The 27,836-nt window shown below is 35.3% G+C and overlaps 1 protein-coding gene across 1 annotated transcript; it reads right to left on the bottom strand.

Moving 5' to 3' along the window:
* Window positions 1–2,651: 2,651 nt before the first annotated feature.
* On the bottom strand, window positions 2,652–24,230 carry LOC113077637 (parathyroid hormone 2 receptor). The gene is made up of 13 exons (XM_026249951.1): window positions 24,168–24,230; window positions 23,468–23,570; window positions 16,463–16,573; window positions 16,262–16,377; window positions 15,915–16,012; window positions 14,836–15,019; window positions 13,095–13,248; window positions 10,861–10,921; window positions 10,661–10,727; window positions 7,183–7,277; window positions 4,486–4,624; window positions 3,575–3,616; window positions 2,652–3,421 (listed from the first exon to the last, which is right to left on the bottom strand). The coding sequence occupies exons 1-13, from the start codon at window positions 24,228–24,230 to the stop codon at window positions 2,864–2,866; spliced, it is 1,791 nt and encodes a 596-aa protein (XP_026105736.1). The 3' UTR covers window positions 2,652–2,863.
* Between the last annotated feature and the right edge of the window lie 3,606 nt (window positions 24,231–27,836).

The following is a 27,836-nucleotide window of genomic DNA, read 5'->3' as shown; positions in this document are numbered from 1 at the left end:
CTTTTCTGGTTTATATAATCTAATTTGCTGAAAAATGTTTGACTTCATATAAAAATCTCAAGATGCAAGAAACTGTCTATCCATTTAAAATTAAAGAAGATATTACTAAAAGTTTTAATTAAAGAGACATAATTTGCCCTTTCTGGCCTGCTTAATATTCCACATATGTGGATTTGTATTTTGACCTATTTTTCCTATAGTTAATATTTCTGTGTGATTGAACAGGAGTCCTGCTGAGAAGGTTATGTAACTATAATCACAGTGTGAACACATAACCCGACTCCTTCAGGGCCATTAATGGCTGTGCAATCGATTTCAACTCAGAAGCAAGACACATTAAGAGCGTCCAGGGGAAACCAACGGTAAACACTTCAGTCTATTAAAGCTTTTATTCCAGATAAAGCATTTATGGCTCAAATTTAGATTACATTATATTTCACAAGTGTGTGTGTGTAACCTGTTGTGATCTTCAAACACAGCTGCCGTATTCACTGGGACTTTTACTTTAACGTGACTTCATTAGTGTTCATACTTATTCAAAAGTAACATGCTGTAGAATATTTTACTGTTTGGGTTTGGCATATATCACAATTCACTTGGAAAAAGGGGCGAGGATATGCAGTTTATGAGAAGATATGAGTTTAATTAACATTTTACTTAAATGTATTTAATTTGATCTAGTTGGCAATGCAGCATATCCAAGTTGATGTATGGAAATAACTAAAACTGAAATAAAAATTCAACATGATTAAGTGCGTTTATTACACTTTTGAATGCAACATCAATGCACAATACATTTAAAACAATTTAAGAAAAACATTTACTCATAAATTACAGAAAAAAATAGCTTGATGTCAAATTTGTACGATCAAAACATTTATGCCAAGCAATGCCCAACTGATTTTTTCTTGCTGAAGTCGTAATCAAATATCTAAACCGCAAAGCATCTATTGGGTTGCATTCATGAAACTCGAGCAGAATATTATGTGAATTTGCTGGTGAAAATCTACTACATGACATTTTACACACAGACAGTTTTGCAAACAATTTTACAGACAAAAAACACAACGAAAAGCAGAACGAATTTGTTTGAATGCTCTGTAGAACCACGCTTGCATAAACTGTAACAGAATGAAGACAATTTACACGAGAACATGTTTTACAAACTATTTCCGCAGAAAAACTTTTCGCTTGTGTTTCATGAATGAGTCCCGCAGTTGGATTTCACTGAACAACATCATTTGATCGCAAAAATAAACCCACGGTTTTGACACTTGATGAAGGATATATTTACACATAGTTAATTTACCAAACGTAACAATGTAAACAGTCTCATACAGCAGTGCAATGGCACTAGTTTATAGCAAAAAAAGAGCGCAAATGTCAACACAAATCTTTCCCGCAAGGCTTAGAATGAGTGAAAAACCAACTTAACTTTTTTTTCATGCATTATACGGCACGTATGGCATCTTTGTATGACTATTTGCGATATTTTAACAAGTCAATGTGAAAATTTAAATTGACTCCATTTACTTTCTTAAGCAAATAGTTTCACTGGAAAAATCTGTTATGGATCAATGATTTACTTGTTTTTTTTTTTTTTTTTTTTTTTTTTTATGTTTTTTACAAACATGCAGCTTTTTGTTTCTCAAGACATTAACTGATGGACTCAAGTGGTGTGGATTACTTGTGGATTAATGTGATGTTTTTATCAGCCGTTTGGACACTCGTTCTCACAGCACCCATCCACTGCAGAGGATCCACTGATGAGTAAATGATGTAATGCTACATTTCTCCAAATCTGAAGAAGAAATAAACTCATCTACATCTTGGATGGCCTGAAGGTGAGTACAGCCTTAACACTCATACATACAAAGTATTTGTGTTTCTTTGTAACATTACAGTTGAACCACTGATGTCACATGGACTACTTTGTTGATCATCTTGGTACTTTTCTGTGGCTTGAACGTGGTAGTACCCTTGGTAGTCTAAGGGAGGGTCAGACAGCTCGCGGATTTCATCAAAAATATCTTAATTTGTGTTCTGAAGATGAGTGACGGTCTAACGGGTTTGGAACATGAGGGTGAGTAATTAATGACAGAATTTTCATTTTTGGGTGAACAATCCCTTTAAGACATGTTTTAGGTCTTCTTGTGAATCAATCAAAAAATTTTTGCCTTATTACTTTTTAATTAAAAATTATGCTACTTCTGAGGCGACTTTAAAGACGTTTTCACCTTTATTTTGTTTTTGGACAACGCTCACAAATAAGCAAATAGCTATTTAGGCACTATTTTAGCAAATTACATTCCATTATAATATATAACGCCCAATTTACACAATCAAATCAGTTCTCAAACAATAAATTCTTTTTTTGTTTTTCTATTAAAATCCTTTACAGAAGTAAAATTGTTTGCAAAAGGCAATTTGCGAAAACAAAAAAAAAAGTTAGCGTTTTCACCTTTATTTTGTTATTTGATAATGCTAACAAATAGCCAAAAAGCTATTTACACTCTTAAAAATAAAGGTGCTTCAAAAGGTTTTACACAGCGACGCCATAGAACCATTCAGTCAAAGGTTCTTTTTATAATCTGAAGAACCTTCTTTCTCCACAAAGAACCTTTTGAAAGGTTCTTCAGATGTCAAAGGTTCTTTATGGAACCATTTAAACAAAAAGGTTCTTCTATGGTATTGTGAAACACCTTTATTTCTAAGCAAATTAACTACCATTCCGATATATAACACCCAATTTCTACAATCAAATCAATTCCCGAATAATAAAATAGTTTTTTTTTTCTATTAAACTCTTGTTTTAAGTAAAATTGGTTGCAAAAGGCAATTCGCGTTAAATTAAGTCTGCGTTTTAAAGTACTTCCTCGTCCTCTTGATCCAAACTGTTGTCCTTCACCGATAAAGAATCCTTCGGTGACATTTTATCAGTGCATTTGGAGATTTCCGTAGTGATGATGTCATCATGACGACATCTGACATCATCAGAATCTGTGTGGGATGAGCTCTGTCCGCTTTCTTCGAAACAGATGCTGAGGGCTTCCTGTCGTACGGCGACGTGGTTGACCCCTTTGAGCGTGATGTCGTCGATGTGTTTGGGCTCCTCTTCGATTTCTTCTGGAATGGAAGGTGGGAGGCTTTCGATGTCTGAGTTGGTGAAGACGTATCCAGGCAAGGTGGTGTGTATTTGCGAGCCATGCACAAGCGAGCCGACACTGGGCCGAGCGGCACAGCGGTACACCCTGCTGGTGAGGAGAGCAGAACTGCGGGTCACTGAGGTCATCTGGGATTGGACGCTGGCACCGCTGCTGTTCAGGACCGTCCCATAGCGGTAGTTAGCCAAAACGAAGGGACCTTTCCAGTCTAATGCAAGCGTCCAGCGGAGCCAGGTCTTCCGGATTTCTGTCTGGACCTGGGAGAGAACAATAAGGAGCAAAATGAATGTTGTGGGCTGACTAGCTACAAAACCTTTGAAAGGTTGAGAGAAAATGAATAATCACTTTGAATACAAACTTTGCTGAAGTGACAGTATTTGAAATATTAATGTTGTTCCACCCAAACTTACCTCTCCATTGCAGAAGCAGTAAATAATGGACACAAAAAATCCCTGAAAGAGAGCAATAAATAACGGTGAGAAAGACAAATTAACAGAAAGCCTCAACAACACACATAATATAATATCATGAGTAAGAAAAAGTTCCTTGCCAAACTTTATTAACTGTTTATTATTAATTTTGCACTTTCTTATACTTAAAAAAAAACCTTTTGGTTTCTCATTATAAATTCATTTTTTTTGCTGTACCTCACCACCAACTATTTAACTAATTTAAATGTATTTATATTACTTTCATTTTACAGGAAAGACAGAGTAGCAAAGAAAAAAGCTGATTTGCGTCTGAGATGCGTTCAATTTTTTATTTTTTTTGTCATTTAAATTTACAGGAAAGATAGATAGATACACGTCAGCACCATTTTAATTTAAATGTATTTTAATTTAATTTAATTGACCTTTTATTTCAGGGAAGACTGAAAAGCAACAAAAGGGAAAACTTCTGATGAACCTCAACACTAACTTTTATTTTTTATTTTAACTTTTATTTCACAGTAAAGACAAAAATCAGAGAAGAAAAGCCGATTTTAAATGTATTCTAACTTATCACAGGAAACAAAAACAAAGAAAATGCTTCTTACGGACCTCAGCACTAACTTTTAATTTTAGTTTAGTTTATCTATTCAATTATTTTGTGAATAGTTTTTTGTTATCTCCCTTAATTCATTCCCTGCATGCTGCTATTTGTTTCCCACTGTCTACAGACAAGCTGCAAAATGCTTCCGAAATATGAAAGTGCAGTTATTTATCATGCCAGCAGAGCAAATTACCGGAATGCAAAGGGACAGATCATTATACTCAGTGTTATCACATTACATTAGTGAGTACTGAGAGGTGAAACTATAGCTGATTAGTCAGGAAGTCACCTGGAATGAGTTGAAGAACAGTTCACAGTACATGCGCAGCTCCCAGGCCAGACCTGTGAACGTGTGCGGCATTCCCACAAACATGATGTAATGCACGCCGAAAACCAGAACCAGAACCAAAGTGGACTTAGCCAGCTTCCTGTACACACAGACACATTTTCTGGTTAGAATATTTGAATACTATAATCACACTTGATTAAATTCACAGTGATTAAATTCACATTAATATAAAGAAATAATAAACATGACACCTCAAATTGTAAGGTTTATTGAGAATCAAAAAATCACAAGCGATTTTTCAACCTGAACCACCCAGTTACCACTCAGAACACCATGTCAACCACACAGAACATCCTAAAAAACCATATCAACCACTCTGAACACCCTAAAACCACTAGAAACCATATAAACTACATAGAACTCCATAAAAATAACCAAAAACACCAGAATACCCTAAGAAACATCAGATCACTATATCAACTACAAACCCGATTCCAAAAAAGTTGGGACACTGTACTACTAATTGTGAGTAAAAAAATGAATAGAATAATTGACAAATCTCATAAACTTATATTTTATTCACAATAGAATTTAGATAACATATCAAATGTTGAAAGTGAGAAATTTTGAAATGTCATGCCAAATATTGGCTCATTTTGGATTTCATGAGAGCTACACATTCCAAAAAAGTTGGGATAGGTCGCAATAAGAGGCCGGAAAGGTTAAATGTACATATAAGGAACAGCTGGAAGAGCAATTTGCAACTTATTAGGTCAACTGGCAACATGACTGGGTATAAACAGAGTCTCTCAGAGTGTCAGTGTTTCTCAGAAGTCAAGATGGGCAGAGGATCACCAATTCCCACAGTGCTGCAACACATTAAAATCACCAAAACATCATATCAGCAACTATGCTGACAATGCACAATGCAGTGGGCTCCAAAATCAAAAAACATTTTCCCATCATTATTTTCAACCTTAAAAAAATAGTAGGATGGTAAATTGATGGTATTACTATGGAACTTTGAAATACATGGTACATCAAGTTAGTTCCAAAAATAATCACAATATTACTGTGGTTTTGGACTTGTTTCGTTTCGGCTCTAAGAGACTGAAATTGAAATGAGAGCGAGACACTAAGAGTAAGAGTCAACGTCTCTCTAAAGACTGCTTCTTACATTGCAGGCCAGAAAATGAGAAAAGATGAGCTGAGCCTTTCTGCTGTTTTCACATACTCCGATAAAGCATCACAGAAGCAGAGGAACCTTGCGCTAAGCTCACATCACATGGAAATTGCTTAATTACTTCAAGTTCAGAGCACAAGTCTGACTCTCATTAAAAGTAAAATGTGACTGTGTCCATTCATCCATAACGTCTTTAATGGCGTTCATTGCCTGGATTTAATTTCACTGGAGGTTATCAAACCCCTGTAGGTTTAAAACACTCGCAGCAGCGACTCTAATACTTTCACATGTTATTAAGATATAATACATATCTACTAATCTATATTTCCCTTTATAAAAAAACTAAACCGCAGATCAGTATATACCATTTGCATTCCATTAACTTCTTTTAAGAATGTTTATTAACAAAATTAACTGGAAACTAAAATGTTACACTGTCAAATTTTTTTATCATTCTAGTCTTTATCCTGAATTTTCAGGATTTTCAAGTGTAGGAAATTGTCACCATTAGTTATAGTTTATTAAATCCACATCTGTATAAATAAATAAGTAACTTGTGCCTCTTATAAACATGGTACCCTCAAATTATAGCCTATTTCTAAATCGGGATCCATTGATACTAAATTTGGCCGATAATTTAGAATGGCATCTGCAGATGTCAATGCCGATACTGATAATTTGGTTTCCTTAAGGAAAAAAATCTCTTCCAACTAATACTTTGTTTGGTGCATTCATATTAGAAGTTAAAATTAACAGATGACACCAATTATTGGCCGATATATCGGTGCATTCCTATTTATAAGGCTTGTTAAGAATCAAGCCACCCACCCACCCACCCAGAACATCCTGGCAAACAAACAGATACCATAGAAACCACCCAGAACATCCGAGTGTCTGGCTGGCAATGACCCAGAACACCCTAGCTCAGTGTCAGTGAGTCTTTATGCATATGCACCACTTAAGAAAATACAAAATAGTTTGAGAATCATTAGGAGCCACAGACAGTAAAACTGTACTTCAGAGGAAAGCCAGAACATGATTAACAAAGACAAGAGGGATTTGCTTGATTTGATCAACGGGCAGCTTTGATAAGAGACTATACAGACTGACCTTACAGTTGCTTCCACTCGCAGACTATTAGTCAGATAGAGCCTGTGACTTTTACCTAAAGGCAGACATGCTGTTAATGAAAGCACACTCTCTCTCTGTGACTCTCTCTATTTCTCTCGCTGTGAGAAAGCCTTTCAAACACCATCTGGAAAATTACAGTCCTCTCCTGGATATCTCACCAATGATGTCCAAACACTCCACCTTGCCGAAAGCAACCACAAGAAAACAGGCAAACAGAATCCAGTTGCTATTTCATATATTATGAAGTAACACCTGTACTTTTGGGTTCGGGGGAATCGGGGATGTGGTTGAATTTGCGTATAATTTGTCTCTGGAGAATATCGTACAGTATAGATTCTCGTATGAGGTCATGTACCAGCGTAACAATCATTTCATGCACTCACCTGTACTGTTTACGTGTGTCGTATCGCCCCGCATTAGTTTCTCGGATCTTTGTGGCCAGAACTCGTACGATATTTACGAACAGAATAAAATTCAGCTGCAAGAAAGAAGAAGGAAACAAAGGATTCATTTAAAATTATGTTGCTACATTAGTAATTTGACTAAAGTGTATAACATATTCAATAAAGATATGAAATAAAAAAATTATATATATAACTGTATATATATATATATATATATATATATATATATATACATATCAAAAACTTTCTATATCTATCTTTTTTGACAAATATTTTTTTTAATATCCATAATAAAACAATAAAGACACTTTATAAAAATATCTTTGCATATTACATTTTAAAAACTACGACAGCCTGAAAATAATAAAATAATCATCAATGAATAATTATGACAATTATTATTGAGATAAAAGTAGACGAAGAAAACAAATAGGTAAATATTACTTATAAAAAGAAAATCTTTACGGTTTTGTCATTTGCCAGAAAAGCTATTATTTTGTCAAATTGGCCAAAAAGTGTGAAAATATTTAATTGTGTGTGTTTAGGGACAGCTATGAAATTAACATTTCCAGGACAATTAAGCAATCTTATTCCAAAATGTTTAAAATGTATTTTCCACTCTAGACATTAACTGAGACAAAAGAAATGACAAGATTCTTGTTTTGGATGATTCTAATGAACTAGTGCGAGTGAAAAAAAGTGAAAAAGGTTCCTTAGTTTAACTCATTTTAAAAATGCTAATTTCATTCTGCGTATATTGTTACGCTTGGGAATTATTCCATCAATGCATGATGAGCTTCTGTCGCATCCGATCTGTGAAAGTTTCAACAGGTTTAGACAGTTTTTTATATTGCGCTTTACTCTACTTAGACATCGTAATCAATTCACCAAAGAAATTGTTATTCATGAGCGCTTGTGTGTGAATTCATCCATGTGTGTTAAGTCCTAATTTATATGTTTTGCTGACAGGCAGCAAGGACAAAAATACATTTGCATTCTGTCACATAATTACAGCTCTCCTGGTGCGCAACTGTCCAGAGGTTCTTGAAATGGGAGCTCCATTACTGTGGAAAGCGCTTATGCTCGGCAAAGCCAATAATTAACAGCATAATGTCTCCGTCTGCCCATCCATCAGATAAATATATGCATGCAACCACTAACTGGTCAATCACATTCAGTCACGGCATGTCAACAAACGACAGCACACCGCTATCCAAATCAACCTTTTGACACGCCCGATAACAGGACGTTGACAAGCTCTTTCAGTGCTGATCGCATTCGGAGCGGGGGGTTGAATTCGGGGTTAATGGAAAGACAGCTGCGTCTCTTAACAACTGCTTAGTTGGCACTTTTCACCAATATGATGCAATTTGGCGGCCCATGAGGCACTAATCCCATGTTTTGCAATAAGAATTGATAGACACTTTAAATAGACTATTAACCAACTTACAATTAGTAGTTTGTATTAAACTTCTCAAATGTTTGTGACCCACTAACTCGAAAACGGTTGTTTTGGCCTGTCCCATTGCAGCAGTCTTGACCTTCTTGACTGTATCCATCAATTAAATCTTTTTAAATAGTTTAAATCTGCTCATTTTATGACAGTAAAATAACTTTTAAGGTCCTGTCAGACTAGTCAAGTCAAGTCAACTTTATTTCTATGGTGCTTAATACAGTAGTTTGCTTCAAACCAGCTTCACAGTACGAAACAGGAAAATAACTGATTATTGATAAACATATTTCACATAAATTAAATAAAAAGTATTTTTTTATCTTACAGTAACTTTGGTAACAGGGTTAAATGATTGAGCTTAAAAAAAACTTTGTTTTATTGCACTTTCTTTCTATTTGCATCTGTAGGTATTTATAAAGGCTGATTTCACAAAATGTGCTTTTTCTCCACATCAGTAGCACTTACATACACCAAACTTAGCAGTTTTATTCCCATCTCTATTCTGAAGGTTTTATAGAGGGGTTTGTTTATATATATATAATATGTCTGATTTTATAGTGATAAAAATATGTATAAAAAATACATAAAATAATAATTTACATATGTATATGTAAAACCCTTTGTCTCTAATATGTCAACAAAACAAAGCGGGCCTTAAACAATGGTCAGATTTTGGGAAAATGAATGCAAATTTGTTAAACTCAATAAAACAATTAAACTCAATTGTTTATCAATAACTCAATCAACATTTGGTCCCAAAATAGCAAGAAACTACTTACTTTCGTTAAATTCAAAACCATGTTGCTTACAAATATGTTTATTAATATATGCATTTATTATTTGTTTATTCCATTGAATTTAATACTTACAATTTTTATCATCAACTATAATGTTTTTTTTTATGTCATTTGAAAACAACAAAATTGTGTATATATTGTGTTTTAATTTTTTAAAGAGTTTTATACACATTTATAAAATATGTTCAGTGTTATTGTTAAAGGGTTTTATCCGGTTGTATTGTAAACAATGGCGTTGTCAATATAATTTATCAATTTGAGCCCGATTGAGACCCAGATGATATTAGTGAAGAGGATCGTGCAGAAGTCTCATACTTTTAGATTTGCGGTTATTTGTAAATGCTACTGCTTATGTTAACTTTTAATATATGATTTTATCCCGATTAAAGCTGTAATACAGCTGTAATACAGCAGAATACATGATTGCATTGTAGATTTTTGTAAAGTATTTTTTTTATTTTATAACAGTAAGAAGTGTTTGCCTGAAAATACTGCTTGCTACAGTGGCAAACACCATGTTTAACACTTCTTGTAGCTTTACGAAAAATATCTCTAAACATAAAGTGTATAATTGGAACACATTTCATTGATGGAGTTGATGAGCTAATGTTTTGAATCATGTGAGAGAGAGATGTAGAGACAGAATTGCAATTTTTGTATGAATTTTTTTTTTGTGTACCTCTAGTTTTGAACGCGTGGCAACAACCCTCCCCGTTCCCATTTGTTGCATGTTCCCAGGGGCGGGGCTTATGTAAATTTCAGGGTTTATGATGTCACTAACCTGGGAAGACGCTCGTTGTAGTCCCTATGAACCATTTTTGTAGGCATTAAACCGCCATAATGGCATCATCTTAAAAGACAATATCTATGTTTGTATTGAAGTTTCAGTGTCAATACTTTGCAGATATTGTTTATTCTCAAGCAGCAACATTATACACTAACTAAAGTTAAAAACTGAAAATCACAATCAACCGCTCCTTTAACTAAACTAATAAAAAATTACATTTAAATATTAGTTGAAAAACAAAAATTACCAAAACCAAAAATAAATTAATGCTGAATCGAAATAGACAACAAAATTAGTCAAACTTAAACTAAAATTATAATTGAAAACATACAAATATAAATTCTCGAAATTGGTATACAATAACACTCAATGTGCCTAACAAATAATTTCAGTTTGTTGGTAAAGTGCTAATTTACTCACCCCAATTGCTGTCAGTATAGGAACTTGGTAAATCCATCTAATATTGCCAGCGCTCAACTCCCAGCACCTTAGGGAAAAAGACAGAAATATTCTATTACATTTTATATATAGCACAGCTTGTGCATCTCTCTGTGTGTATAACTGTGTGACTTTTTTCTTTTTATCTTACAGAGAACCTGGATCATGTTTGGGAAACCCACCTTACATCCGCCAGCGTTGCCCTGACGACAGCCCAGGTTGATACGAAGAGAGCAGGAACACCTGTGGTCGCACAAATTATAAAAATGACAAGATATATCAACTGTAACGCAGCATACAAGCACAGAAGCATGTCCAACAATTGCCACAAATTCACCGGAACAACAGTATTTTCTGTTTGTTTTATTTTGAACTGATGAGATCCAACAAGTCAAAAGCCTCCTGAAAGTCTCCTTGACCCTCCAGACCATGAATGAAAAGTAAAGTCTATAGTTTCTGTGTGGACACACAAAAAAAAATGAAGTTTTCCGAACAATCCCCTCACCTGATGTTGGCCAAAAAATAAAAAATAACATATTATGACCATATTAAAATTTTTAAATATAGAAATGTCAAATGAAAAATGACATAAAATGAAAAATATTTATTAGTATTATACATTTTATGTAGTAAAATTTCATGATTTTTGTATAATTATTACATTTTAAGTTTATATGATTACACACACATCACATATGATAATTGTTTTCATATAAAATGTATTTTTTTTATAATTTAGAAAAAATATTCATAATATATAGTACATAATATATAGAGTTATACATTATATATTTATATAGAGTCTATATAAAGTTTTACATATATGTATAAATATGTAATGTATGTATATGTATAGTTTTGGTACACTTTATTGTAAGGTGTCTTTGTTACACGTCACATGTACTTACTATTATAATAAGACTTAATTATGCGTAATATCATGCAAGTAACCATAAACCAAAATCTAATCCTTACCTAAACCATATTGTCATGGTTATGTTCTGGTTTGGTTTAGTTTTCTATGTTTCTGTTCTCCTGCTTTGTTTGTTTCCATTGTTTTTATTAATTGTTCCACACCTGTTTCAGTTCTTCCTGATTACATTCCCTGTGTTTATAAGCCCTGGGTTTTCCTCCGCTCACTCGTGTTGCGTTGAAGTTGTATTGTAGTAGTTGTCTCCTACATTCTCCAGTGTTTTGGTCTTAGATTTATAATTAAAGATTCTATTCTGAAATACCCCTTCGCCGTGTGCATCATCATTACCTAACCATAACGCATATAATAAGTATATTTAGTTAATTAATATTACTCAGTACATTAATGTATAATTACACTGTAATAAGGACACCTTAAAATAAAGTGTATCCGTAGTTTCATATATATGTAATATTTCAAACAAAATTATTAAATATTTGTTCAGTCATATTCTGACAAAAATAAATATCATTACACACACACACACACACACACGCACACACACACACACACACACACACACACACACACACACACACACACACACACACACACACACACACACATATATATATATATATATATATATATATATATAAATAAATAATTCCCTTAAAAAATAATAAGAATTTCACAAGATTCAAATACTGATGGTTTATTTATAGCTGCCACTGCGCATTATATGGCCATATTATTTTAATATTGAGAAAGTTACACTTCGACTTCCAGATGTTAATAATCTGGCTATAGAAACCACACTGAGAACAAGACCAAGCAGGCACTGATTTATAATGATGTGTCTCCCTAAATACTGAGCTTATTAATTATTAAAAAGCCAAAAGCAGGCCTCAGCAAACAAGTTCCAGCAATCTGTTTTTGATCTGATGTTTTAAAGTGCTTGAATGGGAAAATTTAACCCTCATTAGGTGGTTACTCACCCACAAACACATCGATGCCAGGAACATTAATTATGCATTATTGATTAATATGTTCGGAAGATCAATATGCTGCTTAAGTAGCACACATTATCAGTGACTTCAAAGCTGTTTAATCTTGGCTCTGTGTCATTGTTGGTCTGTTTAAAGTAGGACAAACATGTTTGGGCTTCTCTGTCATTCAGCTTTCAACAAAGTATCTAAGAATGCGGGGAACCTTCCCAAAAGGATTTGCACATCAAAGGTGTCTGTTTGGATTTACTGGTTAATATTATGCGTCCAACATAAAGTATAAATAAATAAGGTTTTAAGTAAGTGCTGCCGACTCAAAGGAGACCAAAACGATTCGACTAAGATTCTTGAAAGCAGACGTAACACAAGCCTCAGATGAGAATTATCATAAACTGGAAAATTGGCTAGGTTACATCTGGGCAGGGCAGAATAAACGATGTTTAAAAACAAAATCAAGCAATGATTGATCTTAACATGTGCAGCATTGTGCACTTACCCCATCCTATGAGAGTGAAACCCCAAAGATATTTGGAGTCTGAGAAGAACGCCATGAAAATGAGACTGTGAAGGTACAGGCCCTCCACTAGGATCCAGTAGTAATTGGTTGCCAGGAAATAAATGAAGAACAGGACTGTGATCTTGCAGCCAACCTGAAAGTACAAACAATGCTGGCTTCAAACCATGAGCATTCAGCCAGTCACAGCACAACTGTTCATTATAATGCAACCTTTTAGTTGGAATGAATGCATTTATAAGATGAATGTGCATGAATGCCACCACAAGAGCTATAAAGTGCGATTCGGGAAAAAAATATATGGGCTTTCATAGTACAGTGCCGTGAAAAGGTTTTTGCCCCCTTCTTGTTTTTTTTTTTTTTTTTTTGCATATTTGTCACACTTAAAAGATTCAGATCATCAAATAAATCTGAATATTACACAAAGGTAATACAAGTAAACACATAATGCAGTTTTTAAACTGTGAATTCATAAACCTACTTGGCCCTGTTTAAAAATTAATTGCCCCCTCTTGTTAAATCATGAAAGAACTGTGATTAACCACACTATTTTAGAAAGCTGAGTTTAATTTCACAAGCAAAACGCTGGCCTGATTACTGACAGACCTGTTGAATCAAGAAATCACTAATAGATCCTGCCTGACAAAGTGAAGCATGCTTTAAGAGCAATACATCATGCAAACAATCGAAACCCTCCAACGTGGCTGAATTAAAACAATTCTGCAAAGAGGAGTGGGCCAAAATTCCTCCACAGTATGTGAACGACTCATTGGCAGTTATTGCAAACACTTGACTACAGTTTTGCTTCTAAGGATGGCACTACCAGTTATTAGATATAGCGGAAAAGTACTTTCACATTGTGCCAGGCAGGTTTGGACAGCTTTTTTCCTTTAATAAATTAAAAATCTGTATTTCAAAGCTACATTTTGTATTTATCTCTGAGTAATAATACAATTGGTTTGATTATCTGAATCATTCAAGTGCTACAAATATTTAAAATCAAATAAAAAAACAGGATGGGTCAAAACCTTTTTCACACCACTGTATTCTGAGTTGTGACCGCTATTTTTAGATTTTTGCAAAAAACATTTAGTGATTATGTAATTAATAATTCAGCAATATACAAATCAAATTCTGTTATTAAAAATGCTGAATTCACTTGAACAACTTAAACTCGTTGTAAAATTCATGCTAGTAAATCTTTCGCCCTAACGCAAAATTCCAGAACTTGTGGATTCCTGTTGAAAGAACTGGATTTCGTCAATGAAAATTAGCAGAAAAGCAGTAAATATAGCCACACTTTAAATGTTAACCTCGTTAACAAAAACAAAACATTTTTCAATTTCATCAACATAAACAAGTCCGCCAAAAAGACGCATTGTGTAGATTAGTAAAACTTTTATTTAAACTTGCTGTTGGTGAAAACATAACGAAAAATGACACAATGAAACATTAACAATATTTTAGAAAAACATTTTTTTTTTTTTACTTTCAATTAGCATTTTGTGTACTATTGATGAAAAAAAAATAACAAAGTTCATTGGAAGTTCATCGGAAGGGCTCATTTAGCTGCATTTATGAGATCCCATCCAGAGAAGAGAAGAGTTAACTTAACGTAACTTAACTAAAGTTAAAGTAATTTTAGCCAAAACTAGTTCAACTGTAAATAAAAATTAATTTAACCTGGTCAGATTCATTAATGTAGCTCATTTCCTGCACTCACATACTGAGTCTTGTCAAGCGGGGAAATGGAGACGGTGCTGATGTTGTCCATTAGCATGGTGTCGTACTCCTGTAGCACACCATTAGCGTACACCACTCTGTCTTTCACGAAGATGCTGACTGCGCGCAGCATGAAAGACACAAAGAGGTGCATGTGGATGTAGTTTCTGGTGCAGTGGAGACGCCTGGAAGACAAAAAAAAAGAAAATAACAGAACATTTCAGCTAATCGCAGGGGACACTTTTTGTCATTTTTTCCCCTTCAAACCAGCATGAATAAATGTCATATCTGCATGAATTAACAAACAAACGTTAATTTGTGATGTGTTGTGATGGATTTCTTTTTTTTTTTTTTTTATTATATAAATAAAAATATAAATAAAAATATAAATATAAATATTAAAATATGTTATGTTTATTTCACTCTGTTTATTTTAGCAATTTAATAATTAATACTTTTATGATTGATTTTCATATTTTAAGATTGAGAGTATGGGGCTGAAAGAGGTCAATAGCAATAAAATAATGCAAAAAATGACATTTGAAAAGTAACAAAAATGTTTATTTTTAGTTTATTTACTTTGAATTATTACGAAAAAATTTAACGAAAATGGCAAAATGAACCTTGGCTGAAAAAAAAAATATTTGTATGAATTATTTCAGTTAATATTTATATTATTTTAATTAATTAAAATGTTTTCTGTGGTTTTAATTTTGCTAGGTTTATTTAAAAAATAAAATAAAACAAATCTAATAATTATGCATAAATGTGGACCCAATAACATCCTTCAGTGAAGGCTTTTAATTAGAAAAAGTAAAGTACAAGTTGTTCAGTACAAGTTGTTCAGTCATAGCACAAACTCAATGGGGAACTCTCAAGCTAATTTAATGTCTGAGGGTCTTTAAAGATGAAAACCTGATGCGAACTGTCGTGCATGAGTCCCTCAACAGCAGCCACTTGTTTGGAACAAGTATAATACTTTTGCTTCCTGTGCAACTTCCCAATGAACACATGGAGTTATTAGTGTTTCTTTAACTTGCTGTGTGGGACAAAAGTCTTCTGGGACCAATGTTCAATTACCGAAAGTATCCAATGATGAAAATGGCCACCAGCAGCGAGCTGAAGGACACTGCATAGCCGACTGTGTACATGATGTGCAGCCGCTCGAAAAAGTCCCTCTGGAAACACAACAACACTTGAGTCATCTCGACGAATGCAACTAGACATCCTAAACATATCCAAAAACGTTTCACTTGATAGACCAGTGGCATATGAAACTATATATGCAGCTTTACAGCTTTGCGTTTGAAGAAACCAAGCCAACTACATCTCATTGGAGCATTGTTATCAAAAAGTCACTCTTGAATGATTTCGAAACTTGTCAATAAGACTCCTCAAACTCTTCCAGCCTGTTTAATTGTACTTACTTTGCCCTTTTCAATGCCTGGAGCCAAGAACCGCAGACAGTCTGAATAATTGACCCAAGTTCTGTTCTCCACCGATACCCACGATCCATTCAAGTTGCAATGACGGTATGCAAATCCTGCGAAAGCCAAGAAACAGAACAATTTGACTAGACATTGTTGTGAAGAAACAGGGAAATCTGTTTGAAGAAGTTTCGCAAGTACCGTTGTGGTTGAAGTCGTACACGTAGCTGGGACACGCCACTTTGCTGACGGTTCCTGGAGAACCTTGAGGCCAGCAAACCAACCCGTCCCATCCAGGAGAACAGACCTCATCTGTGCACAAAATGTGTAACCCACAATCACACTTCGTAGGGTGGAAATGCAAATCACAAATGAAACGGCTTTAACATCTCAACTGTTTCTCCTAGCAGTGAAACTAAAAAGAGAGTGGATGGATTTTGTTTGGCAAACATTTTCTGTTTCTGTACTTTGGTTCTGGTTCCAATTCCCCTAAACGATTCCATTTCATTAATGGTTCCATTAACGATTCTTTTAGTATTGCTGAGAAGGAAATCCAAAAACAAACAGAAATCCAATTCCACTGCCAAATAATTAAATTATTGTAATAAAAACATTTAAATGTATGCATAGCAGATGCCTTTATTGTTATAAGAGCCAAATATATTCATAATACACAATGCCAAGGTAACTAAATTAGCAAGCAAGCTACAGAAGGTGAGAAATGCAGAAAAGAAATAGAGTCAAAATGTACAGAGAGATAATAAATATGTATACCTTTTTAACCTTCTCGAGTAATGGTTCTCAGAAAATATCTCAACAATATCAGCTCAGATTTGTCAGCAGTCAAGAGAAAATATTGTCACACAACACTTATATACAATACAGTCTCAACAATACTCTAATACTGTATGTTTCCTTCCTAGGAATGGAAAAACATTCAGGGAGAAACATCTAAGACATCTAAGTAGTGGCACATAATGAAAAAGAATGGCAAGAAATGGTGTTGAACTGAACTGTCCTCACAAGCTGCATGCAAAAACAAACACCACAATTGAGGTCTGATTCACAAACAAATGATTCTTATGACCAACCTTTTTTTAGTGACACAAAATCACAAAGCACCACTACATTCTTTTTAGTAAATCAGAAACATACAACATGAAAAAGTCGACTCTTAGGAGCCAGTTCTGTTTAGTGAATCAAAAGCATATGGTACGGTGAATCCAAAGCAACTGACTCTTATGTGTCGGTTCTTTTAAGTGAATCAAAAATATACAGGGGGACCAATGTACGTACGAAGATTCCAAAGCAATCAACTTTTAGTTCTTTTTAGTTAATCAGAAATACACAGTGGGACTTGTGTACTGTACAGTGGTTTTGTAACAAATTGACCGGCTGTTTTTAGCGCCAATTCTAACTGATTACTGATCTGAAATAAATCTGTCTGAAACACGGCCCTTACAGTAACATATGAATATGAATCGAGTCTGTAAACTGTATGCCCAGCCCTATTCTAGCTGAAATCGTTGATAGTTTCTCGAAATTAATTCTGCATGTGTTTCATCGCTGGTCTGCTTGCTCGCTCAAAGCAAAACCTAATTAAAACTGTTAAGAGTCTCTCTGGGAATGTCTAATGTAATTATAGTTTCTTTAGTAACGGAAGATAACAGGGTCATCTTAAGTGAGATTTGACACCTCACGTTCTCAGACTTTCAAACTGCGACAACAATTTCTTCATCGAAGCATAAAAGCTCTATTTGCCTCAGCAATTTTCACACATTTTCATGGCAACTAACTAAGCTCCACAACAAAGGATGCATTATTAATCAAATACGTCGTGCTACTCTGCGTTTGAAAACAGAACGCTTTCAAGAAAATGAAGAAGAACATTCATTATAATCTTGCAAAGTGAACATGATGTATTATGAAAGGAATATCCTCGAAACCATATACGGTTTATCTTGCCTTCCGGCTCATTGATTTGAAACTGTTGTATGTCTTCGTTCTAAGTGCAAGTATTCAGTCACACATTGATCCAAACCCCCGCAGATCAGTGTGGGAAAAGGGCAGAGTCTCTGTTTGGAAGCACCAACCGGTCAATTTCTTGAAAAGAAAAGAGAGGGTTTGCAGTGCTACAAGAGCATGATGCTATTTGGAAACTTTATTCAGAGTGAATGATTCAGCATGGTGGTTTGCTGAAGACGGTCGAAAGAAAGAACAACAAACTGTGCAGTATATTTATTTGTAGATTCCTATGGTCACTGGGGTGAGATGTCGTCTTTCACACTTTCATATTTACTGTTTTTTTTAGGTCCTGACTTCATATGTACAGCGACCTTGGACCACAAAACCAGTCATAAGGGTCAATTTTTCGAAATGAAAATGTATATATTATATGAAAAATAATTAAATGAGCTTTCAGTTGATATATGGTTTGTTAGGATAGGACAATGTTTCGCTGAGATACAACTATTTGAATATCTGGGCCGTATTCATAAAGATTCTAAGAATCCTCTCAGAAAACTCTTAATTTAGCTTAAAAACTTTTATGTAGGAGTCTTAGCTTAAAGCGATTCGGGACCGATCTGAGAGCAACTCTGAGTAAGGAAAAGACAAAACTTTCATCTTAGTGAGGAGGCGGGGTTGACCCCGTTGCTATGTATGACACAATCTTTTGAAGACTGTAATTGGTTGGTTGTCCAAGAAGGAAAAAAAGAGTGATTTTAAGTATAGGCTCTATTCTAATTCTCACTTTGAATTTTCATGCGTAATTTATCCTATTTGACTGTTCTCTCACACACACACACACACATTATATGTGTGTATATAAATCCTTTTTTTATTTACCATGCTTGTAATTTCCTATAAGGTATTTGATTGGCTTGGAATGATAAAAAATTGTTCCACTCTTTCCAATTACAGTGATTGCTGTCCTATTTAAGTGGCGGTTTGAATGTTAGTTTTAATAATGTATCAAACATGGAATCAAAACCAAGAAGGGCGAGAAAGCCAAACTGGACAGAGGAACAGTGTTTGCTGTTAGCCCAGTTAGTGGATGAACACAAGACCATTCTTAAAGGAAAATTCAGGCCAGGTGTCACAGCAAGGGACAAGAAGCAGATATGGGAGCGTATAGCACAAACTATTAACGGTTCATTCCCTCTGCTTATGCGCACCTATAAGCCTGCTATATTCATAAATGCAGTTTTTTGAGCCTGCAAGGTGAGAAACTCCAGTGGAAACGAAATGAACTGCGACACAATAAGATGTTCTGAAAATGCTGTAATTGTTTGTGTGATCACTAGAAGGTTGTGACAGACACAAATCATCACTATTGCATTGTTGCATTTTCCCAGTTGCCAAATATCGTAATGTAGTGATTACTTTAATTTATATATTAAATTATAAATGATTATATAATTTATACCGACTTATTAACTCACTGTCATCCATTGTCTGCAACACATTTCTTCTGACTCTTCGTCTCTCTGCCATTTTCTCCTCTGCTAAAGAAACTCTTAAGCCTCTTAAAAGTCCTCGTCTGTGCTCCTAACAAGTTTGACCTCAAGACCTCTTTTAAGGGTTAAGATGCTTTCTGAATTACTTTTTTCTTTACTAGGATTTTTTGTTTAAATTTAAGAGTAAACGCCCACATTTCTAAGAATTTTCTTAGAATATTGTCACTAGGAGCTGCTACTTTTTGCATTAAGATTCTTTATGAATACGGGCCCTGAAGTCTGAGGGTGAAAAATAATACTAATATTGAGAAAACTGCCTTTAAAGTTGACCAGATGAAGTCCTTAGCTACGCATATTCTTTAAGTTTTGATGTATTTATGGTAAGAAACATACAAAATATATTAATGGAACATGTTCTTTACTTAATATACTAATGATTTTTGGCGTAAAAGAAAAATTAATAATTTTGACCCATTAAATTTATTGTTGGCTATTGCTACAAATATACCGGTGCTACTTAGAACAGGTTTCATGGTCCAGGCAGGGTCACATATGGGGTAAGTTCAGGTAAATTGGGTTACTTTTTGGCATTGAGCTGACTGGATAAACTTTAAACAGAACAGTAATATCAGAGCCCACACATAATAAATGATATTAACTTGAACATTCTGAGAACGTTCCGAGAGTTGCCATGGCAAATGAAGGTTCAGCGAGAGCGTTCGACAAAATGCAAATGACGACGGCTACACTATAATTAACTCTAATAACCGATATTAGCAAATGTTTTCAAACAAAGGAGACTTTTGTAAAGCCTTCATGTTTACCGTGCCTTTGAACAGCAGCACAAATATACAAATGAAAAGAAAATGATTGCAAAGGAAAACCTTTGATAAAAGCCCTTTTTACAGCGGGTTAGAGATTTTAAAATGTAATATGGGGTGGGTGCTTTATAATTGGGTTAGGAAATGAAGTACCCTACAATTGGTGTGTCTGTATGAAAGATATAGGTTTATGCTGTTTATGCAACAGTTCATTCTGGTCGTTGAATATGATTAGCTGAGGGGCGTTTCAAGAGCGCTTATCCAGGTATTTTTTTTATGTAAGAGTGAATGTGCGACACTTCCAGTGTCGTTCACTTCCGGTTATTTTGCCTGTACAAAAACAATACACTATCCTGCTTGATATTGTTGGTATTTGTTATTACATTATTTCAATCCAGTTTCATAATCTGAAAAATGTAATAGGTTACAGATTACAAGTTAAAATGTAATCAGTAGTGTAACTATTTCAATTACTTAATTCATGTAATTGATTACATTTGTTTACTTTTCTACATTTCTACTGTTAATCAGTTTCAAACATTTAAACCAGATATTAATACATGTTGGTTCTGAATGAATCATTTGTATGAATGATTCATTGACTCAACCACAATACCAATGTCCATTCCTAGGATGCTATCCTATGATCAATTTGTGCATATTTTACTAGATGGCTAATTCCTATGAATGCGAATGACCTAACACGTATTTTATTTTATCAGGTGGCTAATTTGTAGGAATTCATGCGAAGGACCACGCTAACCCCGCCCCTAAATCTACACGTTACAAATCATACAAAATCAAATGAGTGATGTCATACGAATTTGTACAAACTAGCCACCTCATAACATACTACGAATTGGTCACGAGATAGCGTTGCCCAGAAATGAACATGGGTCGTGTGGTTGAGTCAGTGAATCATTCAAACAAATGATTTGTTCATAAACACAATTAATTCTGGTCTTTATTATTTTAAACAATGGTTAAGGTTCAAATTCTTACTTTTCTTAAATATATATATATATATATATATATATATATATATATATATATACACACACACTTTAGAAAGGAAAAGTAGCTTACAATGCTGTGCCTAAAGCATAATTTAAACAACACTTAAGTCTTGTTTGTTGAACTGTTGAATAAATGCGGCTTATCTTTTGGAGCCCAGTTTTTAAGTAAAACAAAGATTATTGGAGTACGTCTTTCTACTTTGACATTTAATTCAATGTGTTACGTGATGTTTCTTTGTAACTATCTGTGAAACTCCTGGCAATTTCTAAAAGAAAACTGCTTCAAAGTAAATCCTACACCATTTTTGCGTGCCAGCATTTTGGTGGTGTTTTGGAGAAGCAAACACCTTTCAAATTTTCTTCAGAAAATCCTTGCTGTAATTATTTAATTACCTTTTCAAACCCATTGACAATAATGTATTTTCATATTAGCAAAATCTGTTAACATGCCATTTGTGATTGTTGGATTTGAAAATATTCAACTTTATTGGCTATGCCACCGGCATGTGTTAGATCAATTCACAAGAGCGTTTAGAGTTCAGTGATTATTTTTTAATAGGTGTGAGGGGCCACCACTGAGTTTCTTGTCTCTGGGATGATTCACATATGCTTGAATCATCTACTTAATTCATCAAGTTCATAAATCATACCTTCCTCAGCATCCTAATTCAGAATTACGAAGGTAACCAGGAACCTTTCGCAATCTTAACTTGGTATGCCCAGTCACAAAATCATCTAACACGTGGTTAATGCTAGAACCAACATGTATAAATGAAGAACAAGGGGAGAAAAAACAACAAAAAACTGGAACATTGGAAGAAAAACAATAAATGTGCGTCAGCTTCTGTAAACAGCAGGGTGACTCACAAGTCGCACTACACAATTAATCTGTGACATCACAAACTCCCTTCAGATTTAAAAAGGACTAGATTGGATGTACATAAGTGGAGTATTTTTGCTGCGGCGCATCCGAAAGTAATTGCACCCCTTAAGAGTTTCAGTACATTTGCAGCCTTTATTTGGAGTAGGTTTTAGAAGAAAATCTTATTTCAGTCTTTTTTTTGTGACATTTGAAATTGACATTTCATTCAATGTGTCAATTCTTTGTAATGATTTATGAAATTTATTAGCAAATTCTGAGTGTAAAATATTTCAAAGTAAATCCTACACCAGTGTATTATTTGCTCAGCGGTGATGATGCATGAACAATCCTGTTGGGATTCAAACCCACAACCTACTGGTTACAAATCCAGCTTTTTAACAACTTGCATTTAAGCTGGGAAACTGTCCCCTTCATGTAATTTACTGTAAAAAATAAAAAAATTAAATTCAAACTTGAAAAGCAACAAATCCATCACAGCTGAGATCGATATCCTTGAATCTCCATCAAATCAAATGCAAAGCAGACACATTTCCACTAGTGCCATTGGACTCCACTGCATATGCTCAGGCGCTTATATGAGTGGGCAGATACAGACGTTATATGACAGTAAGATGTTTCAGTATCTAAATAAAGCTTCAAAGCAGAGAGAGCAAAGACACTTGGACTGGAGGACCAAGACAGATTCAAGCACAGAAACCACTCGAACCAATGATCTGAGATCTGAGATTCATCAGTTGAAACGGATCTTGGATCTCTCTGGAGGCAGATATCGACAGAAGTCCTCTAAGCAGATTCTAATGTCACATCCTGTTCCGTGGATTACGCGTCAGATGTGAATTCACATGCTTTTAAACGAATGAACTAATTCACTAATGAGATAAATGTGTTTTAGTGCGAGTGACTTTCATCTTGATCCCTCATATTTCTATCAGTTATGCAAATTATCTATCCTCTGGGCTCCCAGTGAACATCTCATTAGAGAGAAAAAGGTCCAGATGACCAAACAGACTCCAGGGGTGAGGTCTTACCAGCAGGATTGTGTTCGGAGATGTTCTGAAGGCACTGCAGTTTGATGTCGTACAGCAGGAGAACTTGTTCCTGAGCTGTTAAGCCCACTTCAGGGTCCACATGCTGCCCGGAGACAAACACAGAGATATTTATTGTCTGACAGTTGGACTGAAGTATTTTAAGATTTGATTAGAAACCACCCAATCAGATAATCTGGAGGTGTCTTGGAGTTTCAAATCCACCAGGCTGGACCTTCAAAGCTTCATCATGAAACATTAAATCCAACAATTAAGCCATCAGATTCGAATATTTCTGCAATATTTCACACAATTATGTCTTATTTGTATATTTATGTCACATTTGTAACATCTGACTTTACATACATGACCTTACAATGTTAATCGGTTAAGCTTCAAATGTTTTCTGGGGTAAAATCTAAATTAACTGGTTTATGTAAGTCAAAATTATGATTTCAAAATGACTGAATTAACTACGATAGGTTGCGTCGTTGTCACGGATTTTAAAAGTTAAATACGATAGAAACATTTCCTATTTTGCAGTTTTCACAAGGACCCTGATAGGAAGCTAAACATTTAGATATGTCAGAGTTGTTAAGATAAAATAATTAATAAATGCGTTGGGCTTCCAATTTAAATAAAAACTCTAAGTCGAGGTGAAACGAGGACGAAAAAAATGCAATAAATTGTTTATACATCTTACCTGTGCTTCGACTGAAGTGCCAAGCAAAACTTGGACAAATATCCACAGTAGTATTATCCACATTTCGGACGGTTTAATAGCATTGAAATTACTTATACATGAAAACTGACTGTATTTGCTCAGATGATGTGTTTCCTCAGCGCGTGAAGCTCAATGTGCGCCTTTCCTGTCTCTCCGGTGATTTTATCCAGCTCCATATTTACCCTGGAAAATGAGCTCAGCATCTGCTGAAAGCGGAGTGAATTGAACACCAGCACCTACTGCAGAAATACTCCTTCAGACAAACAAGAGAGATGGTGCACCTCTGCCCAATCCAGTGGTGGGGTGGAACCCCCTCTTGAACTGACTACGCAAAATTCAAATTAATAGGCTAAACTTTACATAATCACAACTGCTCATAGCTGTAATCTTTTTTTTCCACTCTTACATTTGTTTATCTTGAACTCGTCAAAAGCATCAAAAGTTACTTAAAAAATATGAATAGAAATGTTAACCGTAAATTGATATCAATAATAATAAAAAAAAAGAAACTATGAGATAGGCCACCTGTAGCCTAGTAACAGTAGCCTACGTCGTTGGAATCGGTTAGAATCACTATGTTGTTGTTTTTCGCTAACGTTACACAATTTAAATCCTATAAGTAGCCTTTTGTGACTTAACGTTAGTCATAGTGCAGTAAATATGTGATTCTGGAGCACAAAACCAGTCATAAGTAGCACATGTATATTAGCAATAGCTCAAAATACACTGAGGGTCGATTCATCGATTTTTCTTTTATGCCAAAAAATCATTAGGATCATGATTAGCCTACAATAAGTGTTCCATTAAGATATTTTCAAAATTTCCTACCGTAAATATATCAAAAACTATATTTTGATAATTAAAAGGCCTATGCATTGCTATAAACTTAATTTGGACAAATTTAAAGGCGATTTTCTCAATATTTAGAATTTTTTTGCACCCTCATTGCATTTTTTTTGCATTTTTTTTAACTGTAGTTATCTCAGACAAATAATCCCTAACAAACCATGCATCAATGGATATTCAGTCAGCTTTCAGATTATATTTAAATTGGTCCAGGATCACAGCCTACACTTGCTAAATTGCATTCAATGGGAAGGTACCACAGTAGCTACATTAGCCTACACCCTTCAAATGCTTTCGGATAAGATCATCTTTTTACGCTGCACAAACAAATCATAAGTAGGCTAACTATTTATTTATTTTAGTTATTAACAAATGCTGTGCACAAAAAAGTTGTAGCAACAGTTCCATAACATTTACATTTACATTTACATTTAATCATTTAGCAGACGCTTTTATCCAAAGCGACTTACAAATGAGAACAATAGAAGCAGTCAGGTCAACAAAAGAACAACAACAGAATACAAGTGCCATGACAAGTCTCAGTTAGTCTAGTATAGAACACATAGCCAGGTATATATAATTTTTTTTTTTTTTTTTTTTTTTTTTTTTTTTTTTTTATTAAATGGAAAAAAAGAGACAAGAAAAGGAAAAGTACTGGTGTTAGTAGGTTAAGTGCAGGCGAAAAAGATGAGTTTTTAGATGTTTCTTGAAAATGAGTAAAGACTCAGCTGTACGAATTGAGATTGGGAGGTCATTCCACCAGCTGGGCACAGTCCAGGAAAAGGTCCGTGAGAGTGATTTTGAATTTCTTTGGGATGGCACCACAAGGCGTTGTTCACTTGCAGAACGCAAACTTCTTGAGGGCACATAGGATTTAACCAGTGAGTTTAGGTAAGTTGGTGCCGTGCCAGTGGTCGTCTTGTAGGCAAGCATCAGTACCTTGAATTTGATGCGAGCAGCTACTGGTAGCCAGTGTAACCTGATGAGGAGAGGAGTAACATGAGCTTTTTTTGGCTCATTGAAGACAACCCTCGCTGCTGCATTCTGGATCATTTGCAGGGGCTTGACAGTACATGCAGGAAGGCCCGCCAAGAGAGCATTACAATAGTCCAGTCTAGAGAGAACAAGAGCTTGGACAAGAAGTTGGGTTGCTTGCTCTGACAGGAAGGGTCTAATCTTCCTAATGTTGTATAAGGCAAACCTGCAGGACCGGGTCGTTGTAGCAATGTGGTCAGTGAAGCTTAATTGATGATCCATCACAACTCCTAGGTTTCTGGCTGTCCTCGAAGGAGTTATGGTTGACGAGCCTAGCTGTATAGAGAAGTTGTGATGAATCAATTGGTTAGCTGGAATCACCAGTAGTTCAGTCTTTGTAAGGTTAAGCTGAAGGTGATGGTCACTCATCCAGCTAGATATGTCACTCAGACAGGCTGAAATGCGAGCAGCTACCGTCGGGTCATCAGGCTGGAATGAGAAGTAGAGTTGGGTGTCATCAGCATAGCAGTGATAAGAAAAGCCATGCTTCTGAATGACAGATCCTAAAGATGTCATGTAGATGGAGAAGAGAAGTGGTCCAAGTACTGAGCCTTGAGGAACCCCAGTAGCAAGGTGGTGTGACTTTGAAACATCACCCCTCCAAGACACACTGAATGATCTGTCAGAGAGGTAGGACTTAACCCACAGGAGAGCAGTTCCAGAGATTCCCATCTTTCTGAGGGTGGACAGGAGAATCTTGTGATTAACAGTGTCAAAAGCAGCAGACAGGTCCAGTAAGATGAGTACCGAGGATTTTGAAGCTGCTCTTGCTAGTCGCAGGGCTTCAGTAACCGAGAGCAGAGCAGTCTCAGTTGAGTGGCCACTTTTGAAGCCAGATTGGTTGCTGTCCAGGAGGTTGTTCTGTCCAAGGAACATAGAAAGCTGGTTGAACACAGCCCGCTCAAGTGTCTTTGCAATGAATGGAAGCAGGGATACCGGTCTGTAGTTTTCAAGAAGCGCTGGATTTAGAGATGGTTTCTTGAGCAGTGGGCTTACCCGAGCCTGCTTGAATGCTAAGGGAAATGTTCCAGATTGAAGAGAAGAGTTGATAATGTGAGTAAGTGAAGGTATGACTGAAGAAGAGATCGCTTGAAGGAGGTGAGTGGGGATAGGATCAAGTGGACAAGTAGTAGGATGATTGGACATGAGAATTTTGGAGACGTCCATCTCTGAGAGTGGGGAGAAGGAGGATAAAGAGTGTGCATCGGTCATTGTGAAGTTTTCCTCAGTCTGCGGTGTGGAGAATTGGTCACTGATGGATCTTGTCTTATTTGTGAAGAAAGCTGCAAAGTCGTCCGCTGTAAGAGTCGATGGAGGAGGTGGAGGCGGCGGATTAAGAAGAGAAGAGAAAGTCTTGAAGAGTGTCCGAGCATCACAGCAGCTGTTAATTTTGTTGTGGTAGTAGGATGTTTTAGCTGTGAAGACATTTGCAGAGAAGGAAGAGAGGAGAGATTGATACACACTGAGGTCCATAGAGTTTTTTGATTTCTGCCATTTCCTCTCTGCAGCCCTGAGTTTAGCCCATAAGCACCTACTCGAATTCACATGGTTATGTATTATTATAAATCATATCACAAAATCTATAATGGTATAGTATTTTGTTTATAGGCCTAACGTCTTTATAGTCGATGGTTAAATGGCAGTTAAAGGGCGCCAAAAGACAGATTGAATTGCGTGAGGCGAACCTTAAAAGATAACGAGGCGGAAAATTCCTGAATTCCCGATTCCAGTTGCTCCACTTATATCGGTGAATATTTTCCACCATGA

This window comes from Carassius auratus, unplaced genomic scaffold (assembly GCF_003368295.1).
Source record: "Carassius auratus strain Wakin unplaced genomic scaffold, ASM336829v1 scaf_tig00022937, whole genome shotgun sequence".
NCBI lineage: Eukaryota > Metazoa > Chordata > Actinopteri > Cypriniformes > Cyprinidae > Carassius > Carassius auratus.
This window is presented reverse-complemented; position numbering and strand designations above follow the sequence as displayed.